This window comes from Hesperophylax consimilis, chromosome 7 (assembly GCF_061612785.1).
Source record: "Hesperophylax consimilis isolate HC1 chromosome 7, BYU_Hcon_1.0, whole genome shotgun sequence".
NCBI classification, from domain to species: Eukaryota; Metazoa; Arthropoda; class Insecta; order Trichoptera; family Limnephilidae; genus Hesperophylax; species Hesperophylax consimilis.
This window is the reverse complement of record NC_142842.1, coordinates 28,895,778-28,922,328: the sequence shown is the minus strand read 5'-3', so window position 1 is coordinate 28,922,328 and position 26,551 is coordinate 28,895,778. Positions and strand designations below refer to the sequence as shown.

Genomic DNA, 26,551 nt, shown 5'->3' with positions numbered 1-26,551 from the left:
AATCTTGAAGAAGAAAACTGTATAAGGTCGCGCTTGAAAAATGTTCGTTCAACGACATCATTATTCGTCAAGATGTATTGAATTACGACAGGCATAGAAAGTAATTTTCCGTAAAGTTTTCGTTCTTCCACTTTTGCAGCGAATCATCATGTATAATGAGAATTCATAATCGTCGGGAGAGTATCGAACTTGTGGCTTTTGGTATGAAATTTTAACCGACATTGAATACTTTCCAATTCGTCGTGTTAATGAGTGATTGATATGAAACCGTCAGTCATGTAATTACCAGATACAAATTCAATAGATCCGTAGCGGGGAAATGCGGGATGGGGAGATCCGCCGGGTCTGTGTAGATTGATGGCCTTTTTTATTACTTTTTCGTGACAAATTGCGAATTTGAATTTTAAAAATCTTCAAATTGCTCTAATTTCGTCTTGGAGAAGATGCGCCATTGCTTGGAACACTTGTCCGTCAGCGATAAATTTAAAAAAATAACTTTGAACGAGGTGAATGAAATAAAACCAATTCTGTGAACTCTTGACTCCGCGTAATGTTGATTACTACGACCAATGACAGCTAGCACCAGTGGCAACCCTCACTCGCTATGGCGGAATAAAAAGGTATTATCCAACACCGCTACCATCTTGACAGGATTGACAGGACAATAAGACAATGGCATCCCCAGTGAGACTATGGCATCCTGGAAGGCAAGGAGTGTGTTCCTACAAATATAATAAAATATGTATTTTTGAATGTGTATGAAGCAAGGAGTGTGTGCCTACTTTTATATTTATGATTTGATGTTTGAATATGCATGAAGCAAAGAGTGTGTGCCCACAAATGCATTCAAATATATGTTTAAATGTGTGTGCCCGATGCAGGCAACTAAGAAAAAACAAGGAGCGTGTGCCAACAAATATATTTTCTTAAACTAACCAATAATTTTTAACACAGTGTCAACAATGTACCAAATTGTAGCATAATAAACAGTAATGTTACAAATAAAGTCGTGAAGGGCATAACATACGAGGGAGTTGACATCAGCACATATTGATTGAGACTACATATTTGAATAATTGAATGTATTTTCTGGCCGGTGACGCAACGTTACTGATGGCTTTTCAATTAATACCAAAGTACTTGCTACAGTCAAGTAATGCAAGTCATTAGTTTGTATTTTGTATGCATTTATCTTTCGGTAGGCACTTAACATTCTTTCGCAATAGAATGGAGTGCATTTGCGTGCAAATTGATTTGAGAATAATTATATTGGACACGTTTAAAATACAACATTATTTTCCAATTTGGCGTAAATATATTTGAAGACTATCATTAAAATGTTTTAGTAGTTATTTCAAATAATAATTTGTGTAATGACGGGAATGTCCCAGAAAGATATGAGATCTAAAATGTAGATGATGTCAATCGTACGATACCAATAATACTATAAAAGACACATTTTAAAAAATGATATTTAATTTGATAGGGTTTATTAATAATTTTTAACATTATCACTGTCCTCTGTTGATTTTTTTTTTTTTTATAATTTATTAAATACCCACCAATTAGACTAGCATGAACTTAATATTCATACAGATAATACTCCAGCGACAATTTTTTTTCAAAACATTGCAATGTTTTTGTTTTTCGTTACCGATGGAAAACAAAAAACGTTGTGACCCGATGTAAGCATTTACTAAATGTGTACGTGATTTTATCAATGTTTGTGCAAACAGTGTCACTGGAGACGTGGCTTAGGAATAATAATATTTTAATGATTTGTGGAGAGCCGCTTTAGTCAAAATCACCTCTGGCGCTGTTAATTGAACTGTTTGATAATGATAATGAACTCATATGTTTGATAACATTATTATTCGATAAATGTATTCGATCGCTGTAATATAGAGACATCCCTAACACGACGAGCGAAAAATAATTTACTTTCATGTCAACTACCTTATTTTATGTTATAGATAAATTTAGAAAATTGAAAATAATAATAACACATTTCTACTAGACAGTTGTAATTGTACGTGTGTGTGTTCGAGGATATGTATAAAATTTAGATATAGCAAAAACAGATAGTAGATATACCTGCAGTTTTTTGTATGAGGAAGCTGAAGCCGTATACGTCAGAACTATGGATAGATTACACTGCGTCGAAACGACATATGATAAAAGTCTCTTACAATATTGCTTATCATCACCTGTTCCGCCTACCGAGATACTGCAGCGCCACGGAAACGTTCCTGATGGAAGCCTATCATGGTTGCCTGGATGTAGTTCCATCTGATAGCCCTCTGGAGACAGGAGACAGTCAAATATCCTCCACAAAGGGCATTCGGCATAATTTTTTTTTTAAATATTTTTCACTTCTCTATTTTTATTCTATGAACGTATTGTTAAATTGTCTAATTTTTTTATTAGTATTTCCAAATATGGAATGCATGGCATTGAACTACCCTTGCATACATTCTGGAATAAACTATTATTATTATTTTGAAAATTTTATTTTAAGTGAAGTTCTCTATAATATAATTATGTAATGTATTAATAGAAAGTTAATGTGAAAATTTATTTCAACATTCCTGCCTTTGCTTGGTCGATTATAGTATATACCTATTACCGGGATACAACAATGTATCACACATGTTTTTTTAAAACAAATTTTAGTATTCCCCTAACATTATGTTAAAAAATAATTATACCTACAGCCTGCTACATAAATAAATATCACGAATTTGACATTCGTTTGACCTGACGTTAAAATATGACAGTCCACGTCAGGCTCGGCTAAACCGTCATAAATTTATTTTAATATTTCATGCGGAAGGAAATTAGGTAGTTCACAAAGAAAAGATCCGGAACTTATTAAAATCACGAAAATAACGCCACTTATGTGCGGAACGGTACTAAAGCATCAGGGAATACGTGTCCATGCCACAAGTCAAACCATTGAGTTTAGAATAAGGTGAAGGTATATTAGAAGTGGAGGTATCCAGGGTTCAACCGCTGAGAGCTCCTTTGTAAATATGTCAAACGCGCAATCACCGTTAATTTGTAAAAAATAATTTTTTCGAGGAAAATTTCTTCTGAAAGCTTATCACTTTGTGATGTCATTATTTATTAGAATAAAACACAAATAACTTATAACATCGAAGGGACACAGTTATTCGACACATCGAAGGGACACAATTCTTCAAGTACTAAAACACAAATAACAAATAACATCGAAGGGACACGGGTTCGAGTCCCGTTGGCGTCATGTATCTTTTATCAGGAGATTTTTCAATGTGGATGAGTGTTTCAGGCGAATAATTATTGCTTGTAAAATAATTGTTACAATAACTTTGTTTACATCACTTTAATATATATAAGCAAGTATATACTCCTGATGAGGTGAACATTGTTCATGAAACATGTAGAGGTTAAATATATTAAAGTGATGTAAACAAAGTTATTTGTGTTTTATTCAAATGGTTAATTTGCACATGGTTGACAGCATTTGTCACAATTTATGAAAACGGGTCGCTACCACGACTCGTTCTTATGCTACGTATACATACGCGAGCCGAACTGCCGAACTGAAACTCAACTTATAGGAAAGGAACAAAGCAACCGCAAATGGCGCGAAACGCTGCTTACAGTTACTTCGTTCCTTTCCCGTAATTCGTGGCTCGGTTCGCGTTTCGGTTCGCAAATGTATACCATTATATTCACCAGCTCGGCAGTGGAATGATTTGCCGAGTTCTGAGTTTCCTCCTTTCTACAACATGGTTGTCTTCAAGATTGTGTTTCAATCGTACCCTTCCTCAAAAAGACACATCATCACTAATAAGTAGGTAACCCAAATAATAAGTTTCACGTAGTAAATTCCGAGTTAGCATTTTCCAGTTTCGATACTTATTGAATTTTGTGATATAACTTAGGTTGCATATATTTGCAACTGTGTAGGTTAACAAAAAACAAGATGATAAAGGAAATAATAAAGGTGTTATATTGAATTTCAATATTACATAAAGGAATCGACACCGGTGTCATATGTCATAGGAGAACGGATCGCTTCTACGACTCTTTCTTGAGTTCAACAGCTCGGCTGTGAAACGATTTGCCGACCTCCGTGTTTCCTTCAACCTACAACATGGGTCTTTATTTTAAGACCCATGTTCACTCTTTGCTCTCCCCAAAAAGACCCTCCACACAGCATCCCTAAAGATGACGTAGGGAAATTATTTTAACTCTACAAGGGAGGCCCTGGGGTAAATAATTTCCCTCAGGGCCTCCCTCTGAAGTTTATATCGAAATATATATGTATACAGGTTGTCCGGGGGTAAAGTGCGCTAACTTCGGGTAAATCTACGTGATTTTAGAATTAAAAATATTAATGAAGTTTTTCGAAGTTCCAATGTTTAAAGATAGTTTTTAGGTTAAAAAAATGAATATTACCAATATATATATTACGTCTTTTCTTTTTTACAGATTTTCAAAGATTTTTGGAGCTCCATTGCTGCCTCGTGAGCTACAAATAAGTTCTAATATAAGCTATAATTATAAATGTAGAGGCAGGAAATCATTGATCACAAGGCTTCGACATGGTTCCTCAAAATTATTCAAGTATTAAAAAACTCTTCTTCGTAGGAGCCTGCTTGAATTAATAAGGTCTTCTTTCAAGCACCTTCTACTTGAAATATATGTTGAACAAAATAACTGAACAGCCGTGTAACGAGATTAAAATAAGAATAGAAGTTAGGAGATCTTGTGAAGGAGCTGTTGTTGTTCTCGTAGTAAATTTGAAAACAGAACTTTACAGTTGAAATCGGAGCTTTTACTACCGCCAGAGGCTCGTGCCTCTGCCACACTATTAAATTCTAACTAGTGTCTAATGTTTACGAATATCTTAGAGCTATTAAACATTAAAAATAAAGTCTGACCACTTTTAAATTACGTCTTATAATAGTAGAACGCTTTCGGTGTAATCAATAAACTAAAAACATATTAAAAAGAGATATCTAACTAAGTCAAGTTTCGACAATCTAAATCGCAATTTACATTTTCGAGTCAAATGAAATTTTGGTTGAAATATGATCTTTATTGCCTATTGGATATTACAGAGATTCTACCAATAGAAAGAGAATATTTTAAGGAGTAGCTCAACAATCAAATGTGTCACTTCTGAACAAACACGATTTTGTAGATTGCAGATTTTGGTTGAAATATTTTTTTTTATTTTTTATTTTATTATTTTAATATAGATCATATGGGTTATATTAATACATACATATTTTTCAAAATATAATATTTAGGTTCATATTTGGTCATGTATACCTTATCAGAAAAGAGGATCTCTTGTGCCTGATAAGGGAGCCACGATTCTTACTTAGATTATGTTATAATATTATGTTATGTGTAAACTATATATAATAATATTTTTTACTATATATTTTTTTACTATAAATTTTTTACTATAATAATTTTATGTTCTTTATTACCCATTAGATATTAAATAGATTCTACCAATTGAAAGAGAATATGTTAAGGATTAGCTAAACAACCAAATGTGTCACTCCTGAACAATCACGATTTTGTAGATTGCTGATTTTGGTTGAAATATGTTCTTTATTACCCATTAGATATTAAAGAGATTCTACCAACAGAAAAAGAATATTTTAACCAAACGTGTCACTCCTGAACAATCACGATTTTGTATATTGCAGATTTTGGTTGAAATATGCTCCGTATTGCCTTTTGAATGTCTCGAATACACAAGCCACGCGATGCTAGTATTTCAAGCCATGATAGTAAGCTACCCTTCCGGCGTCCTATCGTGGCAAGATCATGGATTACCCTTCTGTCTTGGTACAAGCTAGAGAGGTTTACACGAAGCTAGGAAATTTTAAGCCAGTATCTCACTGCAGGGACTAAAGTAACTACACACCCTTGGGGAAAAACGCACTACATTAGCAGATCAATTACTAGCTTTGCAGGCCACATGAAGCTAAACACGAAACTAGGATAGTTAGTTGGATGGTGGGAGGCGCTACTAGATCAAATAATATAACCCCATCTTATTAAACTATCCTGGCTTGAGATGCAAGCCTGATGGCTTCTTCACTAACTTACTGTTTAGATGTTGCTATAGACTAGCTTGCTAGATTACTAGTAATAGCTTGCTGTTCGAACTTGAAATACTAGCCTCGTGTAGCTCGGGCACAGAGATTCTAGCTATATTTAACTAAGATAAAATTATAATGGCCGCGGCGATCTACCTGCTACCTTCTGTACATCAGTTTTTTTGTTTCTCCTGAACAACCACTAGATTGGAAATTTTCGTTGAAGTAACATGTTCATTATTTCCCATCTAACGACCCTTAAAGATTCTTTAATGATTTTACACGCTAATCATAACATCAGTATTTTGTGTTCTGAACAACAACGATTTTGATGATTGGAGATTTTGGTCGAATTTGGTAGGAATTTGGTAAGAATTGGTTATGTTCCTCATTACTGCAACTGTCTTCATGTACGATTTTGTGGGTTGGAGATTTTGGTTGAATTTGATGAGTAATGTACGTGTACGATTTTGTAGATTAGCGATTTTACACGATGTGTGGAAAATTAAAACATCGGGTTTTCAAGAAGTAGATAGTTTATAAAACGTAAAGAACGTTTTAATCCTGCTCAACTAGCTAAGCACTGCGCGAGGAGTGGGTAGCGATACACTGATTCATTCGTTTGTAAACATCGATATTGGGATTGAGATAAACGAAGAATTGATTTGCTTTGATGATGTGAACTCAGGCGGACGGGATCTAATGGAATATGTTTAGGATACGACGTGGAATGTATGATAAATGCTTTATAGTGTATTTTGGCGAAAGTATATATTTTGCTGACCCTATAACAGATATATAATTTTAGAAACTTTGATTATATCACCTCGGTATTAAAACTTTGAAGCTTAGATTTAGTTTATCTTTTGATGAATATACTCTCTAATCAATTGAAGTTTGTACTGAAAACGATCACTGTAACATATTTTATATTTAGGTACCTAACGCAAAATAAATCATCACGGTACAACCAGCATCTGAAATGCAAAAAAAATGTCCTTTTTAACGCATATTCGAACGATAACCTTTTTAATCCTGTTTGGCTATATCGTATCTGAATAACTATAATTATTGTTGTTAAAACAATTCAAACACTTGTAGTAAAATGTTGACAAAATTTTCACACCTTGCACATTTGACTCACATTTTTACGATATCAATAAAAGTTTGTAACTTCACTCATAGTATTTCGGATCAACTAAAAACAAACTTCGCATAAAGTTTCATGGTTCAAAGGTAGCTTGTAGTTATAAAGTCACAACTTTCACATTTGAGTGAGTCAACACGTTGCCAGTGGTGTGAAATTTGCCTCTATGTCACCCGTGGAGGAGAAACAAAATGACTGAATTCCGGAGAAAAGTGCCACCGTGCTGTTCAAACAATCGCTTACTGGAATCCAACACACTTGGGCACACGATAATTGCATTTCACATTAGAAGTGGGAAGAAGACAATGCCACACGGAGAATGCTGAGAGCACCTTCACAGGAAAATGGCTTCAATATAATATTATGTTTGATCAATTTATTTAGAATTTCTGTTAGTAGGTATCAAGTATCAACAACGGCGGCTAGTGCTAAGCAAATAACAGAAATACAATATTAAGTTAAATTCAACCGGCTCGAAAAATTGTTTTTTGTATCATGTGTCATAAGTCACGAGGTGAGAGCGGATTCCATAAAGCTCAACAAGAAATTTCGCCTGGGAACTTCAATTATCTATGCGCACAGAGGGTGGATCTTGACCATTGTATTGAAATTTCTCCGAAACATGAGCGGTGCTCATCAATGTCGAAACTCTTCGGCGAGGCGGAAATACCTGAAAACATGATACATTTATTCAACTTCGCGCCGAGATGGCACCACTTTAGTTCCCAGTTCGTATACGGATAATTTCAATACATTTTAATACAAGCCGCCACGGAGTGTAAATGTGGATAAAAATGGAATGTTTGTGTTAAATTCAAGGTGAGGTGATTGATATCCTCTCTGCTTACCGGTTTTTAGATATAGTTTGTTCCTGAGAGGTCCGTTATAATTTTTGATTTGATCCTATCACGTATATTAAATAATTACCTTCAGTTACATATATATTAAAATATAAAGGAAGGTTATAAAAGATCTATCCGCAGTAACTAAGCTTATATTGCAGTTAGTTACATTATATGACGAAAGCTACATGGCATTCGTTCAGTCCCAGTTGTAACAAAAACCTTTGTCTTTGTTGTACCTACGGGTTTTCTCACAAACATCTTATTAAATAAAACTCCAGCTTCAACAAAACATTTCGACTTATAATGTGATAGATTGATAAATGATCTCCAATATCTTATTTAGCAAGCGGTTGAAATAATGTGGACCCCGACCTGTGAGGTTTCCACCTTATTTATCTACAGTCGGTCTAGAATACTCGACAGCTAAACTGGGTAAACTAATAGACTAACCTAGTTGCCATCTACGGGTGAACGCTTACACTATTATTACAATCTTCTTGTTTTTTTAATTTGTAATTACGAATAATAAATAATATGCCAGTACTTGAAATCTTATTAGATACATGTATGTTCGGCTGTATCCTCCTACAAAACTGGCGTAAAGTTAAATACAATTAAATGATAATCAAATTAATTTCGTCTGTTTTTAAACCGGTCTTTCACCTCAAGCTTATTATGTGCTTAAAAATAAGCACTTATAACGTTATTATTTTATATTTCCAAGCCGAAACCATGCCCACTAGAAGCGTGACATCACGATACAGTGCCGGGCATATCACGAATTCAATAATAATCAGCCCAATAATCGTTCTCTGTACCTGTTACTATTGCTGCTAAATAAGTCCACCGGTAATTATTGGAATGATCGTGATTGCCAACGACTGCTGTAACGCTCAAGTTCATTATTAACTCTATTGAGAAAAAGATATCCTGGTTGAGTGAAATGGCAAATATTAATTTGTATATTTATTAAGAGGAAGCTACAAGCCAAATATGTGTATATTCTTGGTATACCTTATATCGTAGGTAATAGACATTAAAATCGCTTGACAAACGAAGTCTAGAAACGTTGGATTTCAAGAAAATAAAAATTGGTTTTTATTTATTTTGTAAATAATTTTATAAGAAAGCAAAAAAGTTAATCAAGTGAAACTATCACAGATAATCTTAGCTATAATACGAACGATAATTTGATATATAGACGATATGATTATTCAATAATAATGATATATAAATTAACTCCTTGAAATTGTTCAAGGAGTTAATTTTCTTTCTGAATTGTTCATATTTCAGAGTTTCTGTTACCTTAATTTGTTTTGTTCAATTAGTGGTGCTGAGCCGTGGTCGTTCTTAGCATTGTATAGTGCACTAACATTGGGATGGATTCTTAACATCGATTTTATTGATGAATTATTCTTTATAAATTATATGGTTTAATTTGTAAGTATAATTAGATATAAGGCGTTTCTTTTATACAATTCTGTGATAGTTAGTACATTAAATTACCGAAATATTTCTGAAGTTGGGAAGTCTGTTAGAAATTAATGGTATACTGAGAATATTGTAACACTAAAGAAATATTCTGAAAAACAAGCATATCGACCATTGATGTACTATACTAATATAAGTCTATGATATCGACCAATCAAAGATGACCACGTCAAACGTATTAAACGATGAATAATAAATAATTGATAATCGCTTGAACATTTTTGAAGTTATTATTTTCCTGGTTGATAAAAAAAGCCTTTAAAAGAAATTAAGGTAAAGCGAATGCTAACAAGTCATCTTCGTAGTGTATCATGACGTCATGTCAAAAAATAAATTATGTAATAAATAGTTGTAACGAATAACGGTTGTATTGACCTAGAAAAGATAAACATATTTAATATTTTTTTGGTGACAAAGTTTTTTTTTTCAATGTCCTAAGATAATTATTTCCAATACCAACTCATCAAAACATTTTATTTTTAAATTAGGTAAATGGATCAAGTAAAAATACAAATGTGGCAAACGTAGACAATAATGATAGTGACTATGCATAAAACTTATAAATAGTTAAACCGTGTCAAGGGAAAGGAGGTAGGTAGGAACTTGTAAATAATTATAATTGTATGTAAATTCTTGCAAGTTAAAATTCTTGAGGTAAAACCATCGAACGATTTTTTTAACGCTGCTAGTTTGGTGCTTGGATAATGTGATTTCACGTTTCCGTTGGTATTTTTTGTACATCTATTGGTTTATACAGGTGTCCGGGGTAAAGTGCACTAACTTCGGGAGGTGATTCTACATTATGGTATATGTAAAAAATAAAAATAAACTTTTTTTGAAATTCCAACTTTTTTTTCACATCCTAAAAATTTATTCATAGATTTTTTTTTTATTTTCCCATACAAATAATTCAACTTTTTTACATAAAAACATACTTATAAGTATAAAATAAATAAAAATTGGCCTTCCCTCTCTCAGTAATATAGCTATTGGTGTACAACTGTTTTATGGAGACTATGAAAATAAATAAATATCTTTAAATGGTTGCCTAGAACACCCTTGAAAGGTCAAAGCCAAAAGCATCAGAAAACAAATAAATTAAGACACGAATTAATAAAAATATTTGACCATTTAAAATGAGCACCGGCTACCACGGATTATTTGCTGATACTGGAAAGAAATGCGCAATTTGCAGTAGAATAAGTGTAGGGTGACAAGCAAAAATAATACCACGGTGAGTCATGCACAAGAGCCAATGTCGAAATATCGCATATTCTGAAGGGAATAAGTGAATGACGGGTGGGCAAGCGCAGGAGAGTGGAAGAGCTAATGTTGCACGTCAGGATACAAATTGGATACGCTATGCCACACAGGAATGCCGAAGAAAGGTGAAGAATATTGAATGTTTTCTGAGTTCGTATTTGCTCATCACTCTGTGTTATGACGTTTCAGAACATCGACGAAAACTTTTCCTTCTTCTTCTTCTGATACCGTCTCTTATCCGAGGTTGGCTCTCATCTTCAACCTGAAGGCTGCTGCCCTATACAAAAGCACTCTTATCATTCACGTAAGCTATGAAGTATGGCGTATTCTTCCATTTCGTTTTGCATTAATCTCCAGAATTATCAATTATTGGGTAATCTCGAATGTTAAATTCCTAGTACTACGACCAAGATTTAGAGTTTTCTCTCCTAACAATTAAAATAGAGTGAAAATAAAAGTCAACAGTTCAACCATTTCAAAAGAAACCAGGTGAAGAAATCAAACGATGAAGAAAGTTAGCTGCAATGTTCAGGAAAATTTTTATGCATTTAACATGGTAGATAGAAATGGCAAATTTTGCACGGCTGTATTTTGGTCAAATTTCGCTCGACAAAAAGCTGAAATGTTTAAAGCAGCATTAAACAATGAAGAAAAAGTGTATATTATCGATAGAAAGCGGATCGAATCGATCGGCGAACAAGAAATGGTAAAGGCAAAGACACAGCGATGATCGTGATCGATTGTACCGAATCGGAAGCGCGCGACCCGTGCCAGTCGCGACCAGCGCCCATCACTTTACATTACTGGTAGAAAGCTACCTGCTGCTGCTAGACGCTAGACACTCCTCGGACGTGAAGCATGACGACAACGGACTACTCCAGACATAACTGACCTGTCCATCGCAGTAAACTATCCATATTCATAAGTCTACACTAGTCCCCAATGTAGACTTAATTAATTTTATAATGAATTCTTAAAACAACGCAGAAGAGATACCAGTGTAAAATAACATACATCATATTATGTATTATGAAGGTCACGTCAATGAGAGATACTTTCAAGAATCAAAAGGACTTACTTACCTTTTGAATCTCTCGTCACTGGTGTAAAATATATTATAATGTCAGAAACGATTGTATTCAGCAACAATAAACACCTTCTCACTTGCAAAACTATTGGCAGCAAGACAAAACAATCTATGCTGTCGCTGTCTTCGACTTGAACATTGACAAACACAACTTATGCTTTCCAAAATGATGACGATTTCTCGAATCAATGATGGAACGCAGGTAGGTACAGATATAAAAATATTATTAGAACATTGTTTGTAATCTTTCATGTTCCAACATGCCATGGTACCTACATTAAATTCAATAGCAAACAACTATATTTTTGCCAAAAATCAACTTTAGCTTTAATAGCCTCACCTGTAAACCTTAGCCTCTTTTTTTACAAAACTGGTTAACTGATCGAAGTAAACAAGAATGGTCAGCCGGTAAAAAGTTGTAAAATAAATCTAAATAACAGATTATCGAGGAATAATTAAGCTAGGCGAAAAGGTTGGAATTGAAACTTGTATGCGTTATTATACCCTAACCTAATTAAATATTTCAGTTATTATTACATAAAATGTAATAATAACATAAAGAGGATAGGCGAAAAACTAGAAGTAACGATTTAGAGGTATTTGAGGACACTTGAGGACATAACCCAAATAATGTTGTGATTATTTATTTGTTGGTTGACTACAAAAAAGAAATACACGCTTCTATGATTTCATACGAGGAAGAACGTCGGAAATACGTTGCTTTTCATTTATTTCAATAAATTTGAGATCATAACGTACTCTAAATATTTGTTGGTCTAGTCTAAAAAAAAATTCCCGCAATTATGATATGAGAAAGATCGTCGGAAATAGATAAATTTTCAGTTATTTCAATAAATGAAGAATTGTGATTTAATTTTGCTTCGAATAGAAAATACTAAAACTACAAATATAAATTATAAGGAGAACTTGGGTAAAAGGCGTTATCGCTATAAAGTCTGCAATATTTCAATTTAAATAACTTCTGGGACATAACATAACTGTTATGGTTATTTTCGACTCTAATCTCTTTACTACATAATACTTGGACGATATTATGTAGTAAAGAGAAATAGAAAAAAATATCGTCTGAACTTGCCTCTCTCAAAACACTTAATAAGCAAGTCAAGGAAGACATGTCAGAACTGAAAAAATCTGTGGACTTCAACAACTCAAAATTGGATGACTTTTCCAATAGATTCCAAGCTTTCGAACAGTCAATGAGCAAAGTAGACTTTTTGGAACAAGAAGTTTCCTCCCTTAAATCGACCATCAAACAAATACAAGAAGATTCCAACAAAAGGGAGCAATGGATGAGACTACAAAATGTCGAAATAAAAGGAATACCTCAAGATAACAATGAAAACATTCCAAACATTCTATCAGAGATGGCAAACAAACTTGGCTTACACAATTTTAAAACTAACGAAATTGAGTTCGCCACCAGAGTCTCGGCGAAAGACCCACTTCATTCCAAATTAATCAAACCAATAATTGTTAAATTTACCACCCGCTCGCGTAAAAATGAATTCATCACCGAAATTCGACGAAGGAAAGGAATAAGCACGAAGGACCTGAATTACCCTGGTGACGATAGAAAAATCTATGTCAACGACCATCTGACTAGTTCTAACAAAAACCTCCTTTTTCGGGCCAAGGGGATTGCCAAGGAGAAGGGATTCCAGTTCACGTGGATAAAAAACACCAGGATATTTGTGAGAAAAAATCCCACTTCGCCTCCCATACCAATTTTCAAGGAAGAGGACCTAAAGAAAATAGCCTGAGTCGATCTGCATTCTCTTCGCGTCGTAAAATGGATTTTTCATACACTCATGTGTCTCCCCATACATTTCCCCCCTCCTTTTATCCACTCCTATTACACTCACCCTCCCTCTACCATTTCACCCTCTCCCACAAACTTTCTTATTCTTTTCTAAATCAGTCTACACTTCTCAAGAACCAACCTGGAATACATTTTACCGCATGTTGGCGACCCCCTGCACTCCCGACAATCAGACCTACTCGACGGACAATCGCGGTCTCACACACACTAATTATATTCTCCGCCGTGGTAAGCAAATTACCGTATACTCATTTGTCAACAAATATTTCACTCAAATATAAACTGAATAGTATTATTAACCGCTCTTACCTCAAATATGGATATCTACCTCTATCTAATTATATCAACATCAGAATAATATTATCACTAGCCGAGCCAGAGATGCGTATTATAAGATTTCTATACCATTATTATTTTAAACTATTTTATGCACCCATACCAAGAAATTATTGTGTTAGATGTACTTACTTTGTAAAACTGCATGACCACTATAACCGAACTCACTTATTGAAGTTATCATTTATATGTATAACTTACCGCCTACTCACTAATATTTATTCGAATACTCCCCATGTCTTTAGCAATATATCACCAGAACTGTAGAGGTCTTCGTACCAAGACTACGACGATCCTTCAAAATACCTTTTCAAACGATTACGATTTAATTGCCCTCACAGAATCATGGCTCACCAAAGGTATCAGAGACGAAGAACTTTTCGATCCTCGATACTATGTATATCGTAGAGACCGCGATTACGCTTCCACCGGTCAGCGTCTTGGCGGTGGTGTAGTGATAGCTATTAAACAGGAGCTGATCAGCGTCGCCAGACCAGAATGGACTTCTTGTGCTGAAGACATTTGGGTCACCATTCGCACCAATACTACACCTCACAGTTTGGTCCATATATGTTGCGTGTACATCCCCGGAGGGACTCAACATCAATATTTAATCGAAAATTTCCTGAACATGTTATCAGACGTAGTATCAAATAACCCCAATGATTCTTTTATTATCTTAGGTGACTTTAATCTTCCTGAAATTTCATGGATCCAAACTACGCCATCTGCTCACTATGCAGCTAGTAATTACTCTACTCACGTTAGTAATTACTTCGTAGACTGTATGCATTTTCTGAACCTCTCTCAATATAACGGTGAACTAAACTCAAGCGGCCATATCCTAGATCTGATTCTGTCAAATCTACTAATCTCCGTCGAATCTAATGACGACCCGCTAGTTCCCGAAGATGAACATCATAAAGCTCTATCCATTAGTGTGCCATTTCAGGAAACTCCTTCATTGACAAATGCGAAACGAAAAGTTTTTCTATATAATCGTGGAGACTACGATTCAATTAATTTCGCCCTTGAACAAGCTGACTGGGCTTCCATTTTTTCTACCTCTCAAATAGAACCAGCGCTTGACGGTTTCTATACGTTTTTGAAATACCTCATAAATCTTCATATTCCTCATAAACTTTCGTGGAACTCGAAATATCCTCCTTGGTACAGTGCTGCCCTTATTAAGGTAACTAAGGAAAAATCAAAATACTTTAGCAAATATAAAAAACACAAGAACCAGGCTGACTATGACGCATTTTCCCTGCTTCGTAAACGGCACAAAGACTTATGTCGGAAAAGCAAATCCCGTTTCTTGAGTAATATTGAAAACAATATTTCCTCAAACCCTAAAAACTTCTGGAGCCACGTCAAATCTTCTAACGCATCCCAAGGTGTCCCAAAATGTATGTATTTTGGAGAGCTGAAAGCCAATAATGGAACGGAAATTGCAAATTTATTTTCAAAATATTTCAGTTCAGTTTTCAGTAAACCCTCCGATCCACTTACCCTTGATCCAACTGACGTCGGGAACCATACATCCAATATAAGCAATATTGAGGTGACACGAGAAATTGTCTTAAAATACCTTAAGGAAATTGATACTCGCAAAGGTGCCGGTCCTGACGAAATACCTTCAATCTTTATCAAACAATGTGCACACAATCTAGCCTTACCCCTTTCTTTAATTTTCAATCGTTCCCTAACCGATTGCACTGTCCCTGTTATATGGAAATCTGCTTATGTGTCTCCTATTTTCAAAAATGGCAAAAAAACAGACGTTAAAAACTACAGGCCAATCTCCAAACTTTGTATATTTAACAAAATTTTTGAAAAAATAGTCTATGACCAACTATATTCTGCTCTTAAGCCCAGCCTGAATACGACCCAACACGGTTTCATTAGTGGTAAATCTACAACCACAAATCTGTTAACCTTCACAGAGTACCTGCAGGATAATTTGGATAACAGAATACAAGTGGACACTGTCTATACCGACTATAGTAAGGCGTTTGACAAGGTCGATCACTCAACCTTGTTGAACAAGCTTTTAAAGATTGGTATTCACGGCAATCTTTATCGTTGGCTCTCTTCTTATATCTCCAACCGTAGTCAAATAGTAGTGGTTGCTGGATTTAAATCCGACTCTGTTGCTGTAACATCGGGAGTTCCTCAAGGCAGCCTGTTAGGACCGTTACTATTTAATATCTATATCAATGATATTGGTCACTGCTTTTTACACTCGCAGACCATCCTATATGCAGATGACATGAAAATCTTCTCACCTATAAAATCAATCGAAGACTGTCACAAGCTGCAAAAGGATTTACAACGTTTAAACGCGTATGTTAATGCCCATTGTCTGGAATTAAATATATCCAAATGCTTCATCGTACGCTTTACTAGAAACAAAAACATATTTATACACGAATACTCAATTAATCATCAACCTTTATCTACCAAATCAGAAATTAAGGACCTTGGGGTTATACTTGATAGTAAACTGAATTTCAATAAACATATTGACCACGTAGTCACTAACGCATCTTCTATGCTGGGTTTCATAATCCGTTCCTGTAAACAATTCAAAGACATTGCTACTTTCAAAACACTGTATTTCTCATACGCTCGTAGTATCCTTGAATACGCATCTCAAGTGTGGAACCCAGGCTATGCAATACATAAAAATAGAATTGAAAGTGTTCAAAATAGATTTTTAAGGTACCTTAATTTCCGCTCTTTTCGATCTCATATCAGTAATGAAGACTCTGCAAAGTTCTTCAATATACAGACGTTAACTTTCCGAAGAAATGTAGCAGATTCGGTAATGTTATTCAAAATTACACACAATTTAATCGATAGTCCTGATCTTCTTCAACGCCTATTATTCCATGTTCCCAATCGCAACAGCAGACAGTCGCTTACTTTTAATCTCCCTCATTGTAAGACAAATTCCAAACAAAACTCATTTATCTACAGATCCACACACTTTTTTAACTTAAATTATAACCATATTGACATATTTAACTCGACTTTACGCGACATAAAACAAAAACTCAATAATCAACAAAACTCAAACTAGAAGTTCAATTCCTATATATTCCCGTCCTTTGCCTCTTAATCCTTATCCTATATTTCCCCCTCCCCCCCCACCCTCCTTTATTTTAATATTTTAATTATTTTAACTAAACAAGAAATTAATTTAAGAGAACATCTCTATGCCATTGTACACCATTGTAACACCATTAACTATTCATCAGTGGAAAGTTCATAATTGGCATAATTGATAATATTATTATTGTATCATTATATAATCAAAGATTTGCTGTCAACTTTTCCAAATAAATAAATAAATAAATAAATAAATAAATAAATATACACACAACATAATGTATGTAGCAAGATACGTAAAGCAAACGTTCCGGAACAATCAGATGTTTTATCTCAGTCGTAAGTCGTAAGATGTGTAAACTAACACTGGTAATAGTTGAACTGAGTTATTTGGCGATTGGGGTATTCGTGAAACATTTTCCAGGCGAGATCTACCGAATATTATATCCGGTATTAATCGAATTCGAATTCGATTTCATGTCCCTAGACTACTCGAATATACTATACGAATGTCGACGAAGATGATTGAAAACGAATCGATACTCGATGATTATTTTTTTCGTACCAACCAGACTGTACGTCTGTAAAACAATGTATTAAATTCCTTCGTGATGTGATAATCTATTGTATAAAGCTGATCGTCTGTTTGTGGCGGATGGGCGGCCGACGGGCGGTTTATTCCGAGGTTGATGAAAATTTGCACACTTGATCTTCAAAACAAGAGGAAGGTCACTGTCTACGTTAGATTTCAAAGAATTGTGTAAAACCCGGGAACCGCCGGGCACTTCAGCTAGTTCATTCTAATAACACCTTTAATTTAAAATTTAAAACATATCTACAGGATGTTCTGATTTACAGAGTTGAGGTATTTTGAAAAACAAGGAATTAGCGAAGCGTAATCTGGTTTTGGAGGTATATGCAGACTATGAGTCATAACGCTAACAGCAAATACCCGGCGTCGCCCAAGTTTCACAACATTTTTTTTTATTGTAAAAACGAAAAATATAGCTTTTTTCCTCATTTTTTAATTTAACTTACAATTAAAACATTACACAAATTACATTGCATAGCTGAAAACAGTTACGTTCAGCTATAAATTCTAGATAGAAAAGTAATACAATTTCATGTCTTAATTTTAATTTCAGTAGTAGTATTTCATTTCATTACGCCAGAGCTCATCGTTTGGATGAAGTGTTGATAATAAAGGTCGACATTAATATTGTGATAATGATACAAAGAAGAGATAAATAAATGCTACAGTGAAAAAAAAATTATTGAAAATTTTGGTTTCATTTTAATTCCACATAATATGTTAGGTTATGTGTAAATATTTAAAAAAAACACACATCATCGTGAGTCAAACTATTATTTTTTTACAATTAGTGTCTTCGTTGAGCAACAATTCAGATTAGAAATAACTTGCCGGTTAAACATCAGTGTTTCCTCCCTCCCATAAGATTGGCCTCTTCTAGACTGAGAAGCCCTTCCCCAAAGATGCCGCGGTTTCATGGAGTAGATATTTGCAAAATATATAAAATAGTTAATACCTGTTAGGCCTCTGGTGTCAGGTGCGGCGGGCGCTAGCAGCCAGCCCGCAGTCAGCAGCAGGACCGCTGCACTCCACACCCCTCTCCCCGCCATCGCGTCCTGTCAGTCCACTCCACTACCCACTCATAGGCACTACCCCAACACAACAAACACTACCCTACACACTTTGTACTCAGTTTCTCAAATTATTATAATTGTCAATCTGAAGAAAAAATAAATAAATAAAAAAAGAACATACTGTAGTGTCCTAATCATTCTTTAGGAACCTCTACCTATCCAAAAAACTTTTTAAATATCAACATAAATTTTCAAAAATGATTTTAGTTCTATTTGAACTAATAGGTGGGTACCTGATAAAAAGATAAGTAGGTACCTACCCTGTAATGATCCTAATGATTAGGTACTGTACTTATTTCAAATTTATGATATTATTTATAACAACCATAAATTATTCTTTATTTGAAAATAATCACTGAGTGATTTGAACCGAGTTGGTATCCTGTCTAGTTAAGTACTCATTTATTATTCGCGCAGGTACCTACTCAATTAAGATTTCAACGCATTAACTTCTATCCCCCGTCGTAAAATTGAAGGTACCTACAAACTTTGGATGAGTTTGCCTAAGTAACGTTTCTACAATATGTGATTAGTATGATGCTGCCTGTAACACAATAGTACCTACTTATTCATATTTTAGCAACTTCAAAAAAATGTATGTTTCTAAGGTGGTAATCCTTTAATCGTAAAAGTATTTCTGCCAAAATTGTTCTCAAAAATACTTGGTATTATAAAAATAATGTGTCTGACTAATGACTATACTATGCCCCTAAGATAATAGTAAATTTAAAATGTATTCTGATTATAATACTAATTTATTGGGGAATTTAGAAGTTTGATCAGCGAATGGCACAGTCGTGACACAAGTCACAAGGTGGGAACAGTTATAATATGACGTTGTCCGCCTGATTTCATGTGCAGGCACGTCTATACAACGGTAAACTTATCACCGACTTGGGAAGTTCAAAATCACTCCGAAATGAACCGCGCCGTCCGGAGCCGCTCAAAACAGAAATGAAAACTTTTAAAATACAAAATTTAAACAATAATATGGAAAATATAATCATTTATTATTTGATTAACGAACCGAGAAGCACTTATTTGGGATCGGGTTTGAATAAAGCACACTCCCGTCACGGTAGCCGGTTCCTGCTGCACTCGTAGGAAAGTCGGCTAAAACTTCATATAAAGCACTGTATAAGTTTTTATTACGTACCGCGAACTTTCCGATTAGTTCACTTTTTACACCGGCACAGGTAAAACGTTCGATAAAGTCAACTGTTTGAATATAATGCGATGATTTGTTAGTCCGATTGATGGTTCTCAGGTTTTGCCTACGTGTCGACAATTCCCGCAGGTGCCCGGACAACAATATAACTCGTATTAATTTAGAAGCGCTCCGTAGAGATGCTCCACACGACCGACTCGCCTAGTGGAATCTCGCTCACTGACTGAGCGGGCTCGCAAGTTTTGCCGGCGGAAGGGGAGTGCGGCGGGGGGCTAATAACTTGATTCGAGTACCTAGTGTGCCTAGTGCCTGATCGTACTACCGCCCGCGCTGCCTACTCTGCCTCTCTCGGGTTTGCCTTCGCTCCAACACCACCGCTAGTTCTCTGCAACTACCACGCGAGCCTCACTCGCTCACCGCTCAACGCTCACGACTCACAGGTGGTTGGCTTCACTTTTTTACTTCGCTTGGCACTCTTGGCACCACTAGTGCTGAATAGTAGGAAGAGTTAGGAAACGAATGAGCTGGATACTGGACGACGTTGATGAGTTAGGTTCACTGACATCAGAATAAACATAACTCGGTTAAGACAACAAAATGTATTGAACAAAACATTGGGGCGTGGCCACTTGTTTTTTTTTTTTGGTTTTCCATCGCCCATTGAAAACAAGGGCATTGTGGCCACGCCCCAATATTTTGTTTCATTTCTTTTTAAATTTTGTTTCACGAGAACCGCCTTTAAAATTAAAACCCATTCCAAATATCAGTTTTTTTCCAGTTCTGATTAACGGAGGCTTTTATTATTACGAATGTTTTAGCGCCTACAAAAATCGCTATATATTCAATGTATTACATTAAGAAATTTTTTATAATCTTCCTTTTTTTGTAACACATATCGGTTGATTAAAAGTTAGGCTTGGTTGGAATGTGGAACTTAGCGCGGCTTGGAACATAATCCATGTAGGTTGGAAGCCGAGATATCAGCAATATTACACTATTGTCTATGATTTTATAAGAGAAAAGTACTTGATTTTCTATGTTTCGTGAGTGGTACATCTATGCTCCTATGTCATCGAGAGATCGAGACCTTTCAAAATGTCAAATGATTTAGGCGGCCAATTTGATTTGATTTGATTTGAAGCTGATTTGTTTATAAGGTTCCCCACTTCAATCAGCATGGTGCTATACGCGAAGATACTAATTTTAAATAGAATTTGTTTTTGTGTAGTCAATGAGCTATTCATGATAGAATAACAAACAAACCACTGAAAACACTGTCCCGACGATGAAAAATTCCTCGTATAATACCTTGCCAGACTATTTGTCTATTTTAGATTGATTATTACATTAAATTAAAATTTGTTTTTATTTCATCAATAAATTACAGAATATATCATTAGTAAGTAAAATACATATATGTAAGTTAGTAACAATGACATTGTTGAAAAACTAATGTTACAATAATAGAACAGTTTCTAATAGAAGAGAACGTAAATATGTATGAGTGTTATAAAGATATGGCATAATATATTTTAAGTTGTGCATAACCTGCCTCGCTAGGCGAACCTGTGTTGAGGCAGATATTTTAGATAATTATTTCTCACATTTTGTCTATGGTTTACTTACAAATGTTGAATATAGGTTCCTATACAGCAATACTTTATTTTAGTTATATTTTTACTAGCATATACACAATACAAATACAGCAAGTTTTATCACCATACATACTACGATCAATCAATAACGTCAACACCCCCCACCATCGCTCGATGAATGTAACAGTCCATTTCATAAATAAATGTCCATACTGATAAAACTATGCAATTTACGTATATTTCCGTGAGATTCGAGTACGTAAATGTCATATTTGACATTTGTTACTTCTGGCGCCTCGGTGTCCAAAGAAGGAGCTTTTCTGCGGCTTACGACTTTTCTGCGGTGTTCGATTTAGCTCGCTTAAATTTTCGCGAGGAATGTCTAACATAGCGAGGATACGGACTGACTGATATACCGGCCCATGGACATAATAATATCCTTACTGAGATCTCCCGTGATTAGAATTTCATACACATATTATTAAAATTTAGTATCGTATTAAGTAATTATAATTATTATTGTTCGAGGTTAGCTCTTTTTTTCGATATATCGAATGACATGAACAAAATGGTCTAAGGTCATGTTTTATATGTTTACAAATTTTTTGCATATTTCAGAGCCTCATAGGTGACCAATGAATTTCAGGAAAAGTGGTTTTTACTAAAATATACAAACAGATTTTTAAACGATAAAAGAATACCTACAATTCGGACAGAGGCCTTTTAAAAATAAAATGGCCTAAAACCCACGAAGACTTTTAATAATGCCCTTCGGACGAGAATAGCTCTGACCTCTAATCGTTGATGAAAAATGAAATAATAGATTTTTAGTCATTAAGTAAGAAAACTTACTTTAAACAAAATCAGTAACTGCAACTGCAACTAACCACAGTGGTAACCGACGTTTTGATAGCAATCAAATTATCGTAAGCAAAATAGATCGTATGCAAAAGATCCTATATCAAAAGTTCGTAATTATCATTTGATCGTAAGCGCATTTGATCGTAAATGACCGTAAATTACCATTTGATAATTATTTGTTTATTAATAATAATAATCCTTTTTAATTCCAGAATATAGAGAGGTTAGTGCAATCCCACACGTCTCATCAATATTTACAGATTGATTGTAAATTAAATATGTGAATATGACCTGTTTTACATATTCTTCACAGATATGTATTTAGTAGAAATCTCAATCACTTGATCGACGGAGCTAGGAGGATCATGTCCTCCGCGGAGCTTGTGTGACTTATGCATACATTGTTAATACGATAGTCCGCTCTGATATCCAGGCGATTTGACAACTCATCCATGTATACATTAAACAGGATGGGGGACATACACCATCCTTGCCTTACTCCTGACCGTAAGTATATCGGCTGGAAGTATGTACTTACCCACCCTACAACATTTTCCTACTGGGAGTGCCATCGGGATGGTATGTTTATATATATTGTAGGTATATTCCTAGCTTTCAATTTATCCACTAAGGTTTTATGACAAACCCTGTCTAATGCTTTACTTAGGTCTAGGAAGCACCCGTATACGGTAGTTTTTCGTTTCTTGTAAAGTTATATTATTTGCTTCGCAGTGTTTATTGCCATATTTGCAGTAGTAGGCCCAACAGCTTGGAACAAACTCCCATTTGCGAAAAATTGACAGCTCATCTGAGTTCAGAGCAAAACTAAAGACTCACCTTTTCAACTTGTCATATCCAGAATAATGAACGCATTTTTTCCAGCAATATTGCAATGCTCAGTCCAGGGGATTTACCATATTCCTTGACTACCCACTTTAATGTAATAACCATTTATTATGCATAAAATGTTTTTGTAATATTTTTACCACGGGCAGAAATCATAACAATCTGTATTTGTAAACGTAAATATGTATGTTAGTCGTAAATCTCTAGTTTAAGCCGTAGTTGTAAGTCATATTATAGCAGTAGATATTGTGTAAATACCGACTCGGTCATAAAAATATGTTTAGTTTTAAAAGCACTAGTTACAAGTATTAGTTGTAAATCACTAGACATTAATCTTAGTTATAAGTCTAAGAGATAGGAATAGATTAAATAAAATAAATTAAGTTGCCAAACGCCCTTGTGGTGATTTTCTCACGAAAACGGCGCTATACAAATAATCCAATAATTTACTATTATTATTAGTGGATAATGTACATTTAAAGCCCATCTGGTTATTGAGACATTAATTTACCGTGTATTTGATTTAGAATTACAATTTTAAATAATAATGCAGTTATAGTTGCTAAGGATATTGGCCGGTAATTGCTGAAGTTGGTCATGTCGGGATGTCGCGATTATCATTTTCCTACGATCATTTTGCTTACGATCATCTTGTTTACGATCATTTGAGAGTTACAATCATTTGATTACGATCATTTTATAAAAGATCATTTTGTTTACTATCATTTTACCTATAACCACCTACAATCACCATAAAACAAATAAATAAATGCGGACTCTATAACCTTGATTCGAAAACCATACTCCATTCTTCACCGCACCTAAAACAATGGAATAATAATTATAATACATATATATATATATATATATATATATATATATTATGACAGGTCGCTTTAAAACACCGCATTGGCTGCTCTAATTCTGGTTCTGGATGTTCCGAGGCGATACCAGATACAGATAGAACCTACCTACTGCTATTTATTCCATCGTGCCTTTATTCCTCCAACAAAGCCAACGGGCAAACTAATGCAATTCAATGGTGCATGCAATGGTATAAATTATACCAGGAAAGCCCTTCATATCTAACTGAGCGCATAAAATTAATGGACTCGATAAAACATGATGTTATCATTTCGATGTAGTAAGACTAGTAGGTATCAAACATTATCCGTTCATTTTAAAGTTAAAATAGTAATAATCATATTTGGATGATTTTTATAACGCCGTTTTCGTGCAAGATGTCTTCTGGAGAATCCATATTACTACCCTCCATTAGCATTCTGGACAATGAGGAGTATATATTATGGTAGTTAGTCTCAGAATTTCTGAACTGAAAAAACTTCTAGAAATCTAGTATTGAAGGAAACTTATAAATAAAATCACAAAATAAAGCAAATAAAGCGAAATTTAATTAATTAATTTTGCAAGTTTAGATGTTATATTTTTTATTTTTATTTTATTGATTTATTGTGAAAAACAGTATAATCCATTTACATTTCACAAATAACAGTTTATAAATTACAGTTTATAAATTAAGTAAGTACATACATTTATTTGCACGGGTAAGTACATCAATACTATCTGATTAACCAGATTTGTTAAATAGTATGCTTATTGCCGTCTTAAATTCTCTTTGGTTCAAATTGAAAATGTCAATCACAGAAGAAATGTATATTTATATTTATGCGTTCCAGCGTATAATAATAATACATCAATGGTTTCAGCTGTTAAATTAATTTCAGCAAAACCTTTAAAAGAACATATTAATATTCCATTGCATAGACATTAAAAAATGATAAGATGTAATATATTGTTCCAAACTGAGTTATAAAATTCATTCTGGGAAGGACAGCATTTATTAAGAAATCATATTATTATTTTAGAGACACACAAAGTTGAAACAGATGATACAAAACCGCGTACAGAAGAAAAGTTTACAAAAACATTTAACAAGAAACTCGTAAGCGTTGAGAGAGTGTGATATAAATAAATAAATCAATATGATTGTGTGTGACCACACAGTTTGAAAATCTTTGCATATGGCGAAACGACTATCACTTAACAAGACAGAACTTTAATTTGTTTACAAAAATACAAAAAAATTTCAATGCCGACAATTTAAAGTCAAATCCATAAACATATCGTAAAAGTACGTCCATTTTAATATAGGCACCAAATCTTTTTCTACTAGACTAGACATAAAAGACAATTTAAAAAAAGGCGGATTTTCTTTTCACGAATCTCATGCATAAAATAGAAATATTTATTGGTTTCTGAAACGAATAAATAATTCGATTAAAGTGGCCCCCTACAACCCAGCAAAGGTCTTTCTAGTGTTTTTATTTCACTGGCAGTATTATTTATTTGTTAACAGTTATTCTAACCAAACCCGCACAACCTACCTACATTAATACAGCCCATACCTACCTACAACACAAAGCGACTTCGTTTATCTGATCAATGCATGTGGGCAGAATACTTCAAGGACGATTTATTTGCAAATAACTAACCAAGAAGATTTAAGAAATCATTATATAAATCACATCACTTAATTAAATTCATAGTTATTTCTTGATTTTCTGAAAACCATTTGTCTACGATTTTTTTTTTGTTTTAGTAAATTTTATTTTAAGTTTTTATTTTATTCCTAGTATCTAGGTCGTAGTGTAGTATGGTCTAACAGGATGTTTTATGTAATAGGATGGTAGGTATAATGGTTAGTCGGTGTGTAGTCGGCATATTGATACATTGTGCCGTGTGGCTGGTATATCCATGCTTAACTTACTTGACAATAGTGGATGGCCGGCCATAGCGGTTTGTATTGTTGAATCAAATCATGTCATTCATTCATGGCGCATTGTGCTCGTCTCCGACTCTCAGCTGAAAGAGGCTATTGAAGGCTCACTGCTAACTGCTCGTGGCTCATCACTGGAAAACGGGCGTATGACGTGTTTCTGCCTCACCAACAACCAGATCAGCCGAAAAGTGTGATAACGGTTGACTTTGACATTCAAAAGTAGGCCCAAATATTTTATTTAAGCATGCAAAATTTGTCGATAGTGGCTAACAGGCAATTTTATGATGTCTTCCTGCCATGTATCGAGCAGTTAGCTAAAAGTGTGATAACACGTGACTTTGACATTCTAAATGTGTGACTTTGACCGCAATTTAATTTCAGCA

At 34.5% G+C, this 26,551-nt stretch overlaps 1 protein-coding gene across 2 annotated transcripts in view; it reads right to left on the bottom strand.

Moving 5' to 3' along the window:
• Positions 1-20,273, bottom strand: part of mgl (low-density lipoprotein receptor-related protein megalin) — a 485,387-nt gene extending 465,114 nt beyond the window's left edge. Inside the window, exons 1-2 of one of the 2 annotated variants that reach the window (XM_089633402.1) lie at positions 19,926-20,273; positions 18,781-18,983 (exon numbers count right to left, since the gene is read on the bottom strand). In XM_089633402.1, coding sequence (XP_089489528.1) covers positions 18,781-18,874 — 94 coding nt within the window. In that variant the 5' untranslated portion in view covers positions 18,875-18,983; positions 19,926-20,273. The remainder of the gene's footprint in view (positions 1-18,780; positions 18,984-19,925) is intronic. The other variant, XM_089633403.1, reaches the window with a different exon arrangement.
• Between the last annotated feature and the right edge of the window lie 6,278 nt (positions 20,274-26,551).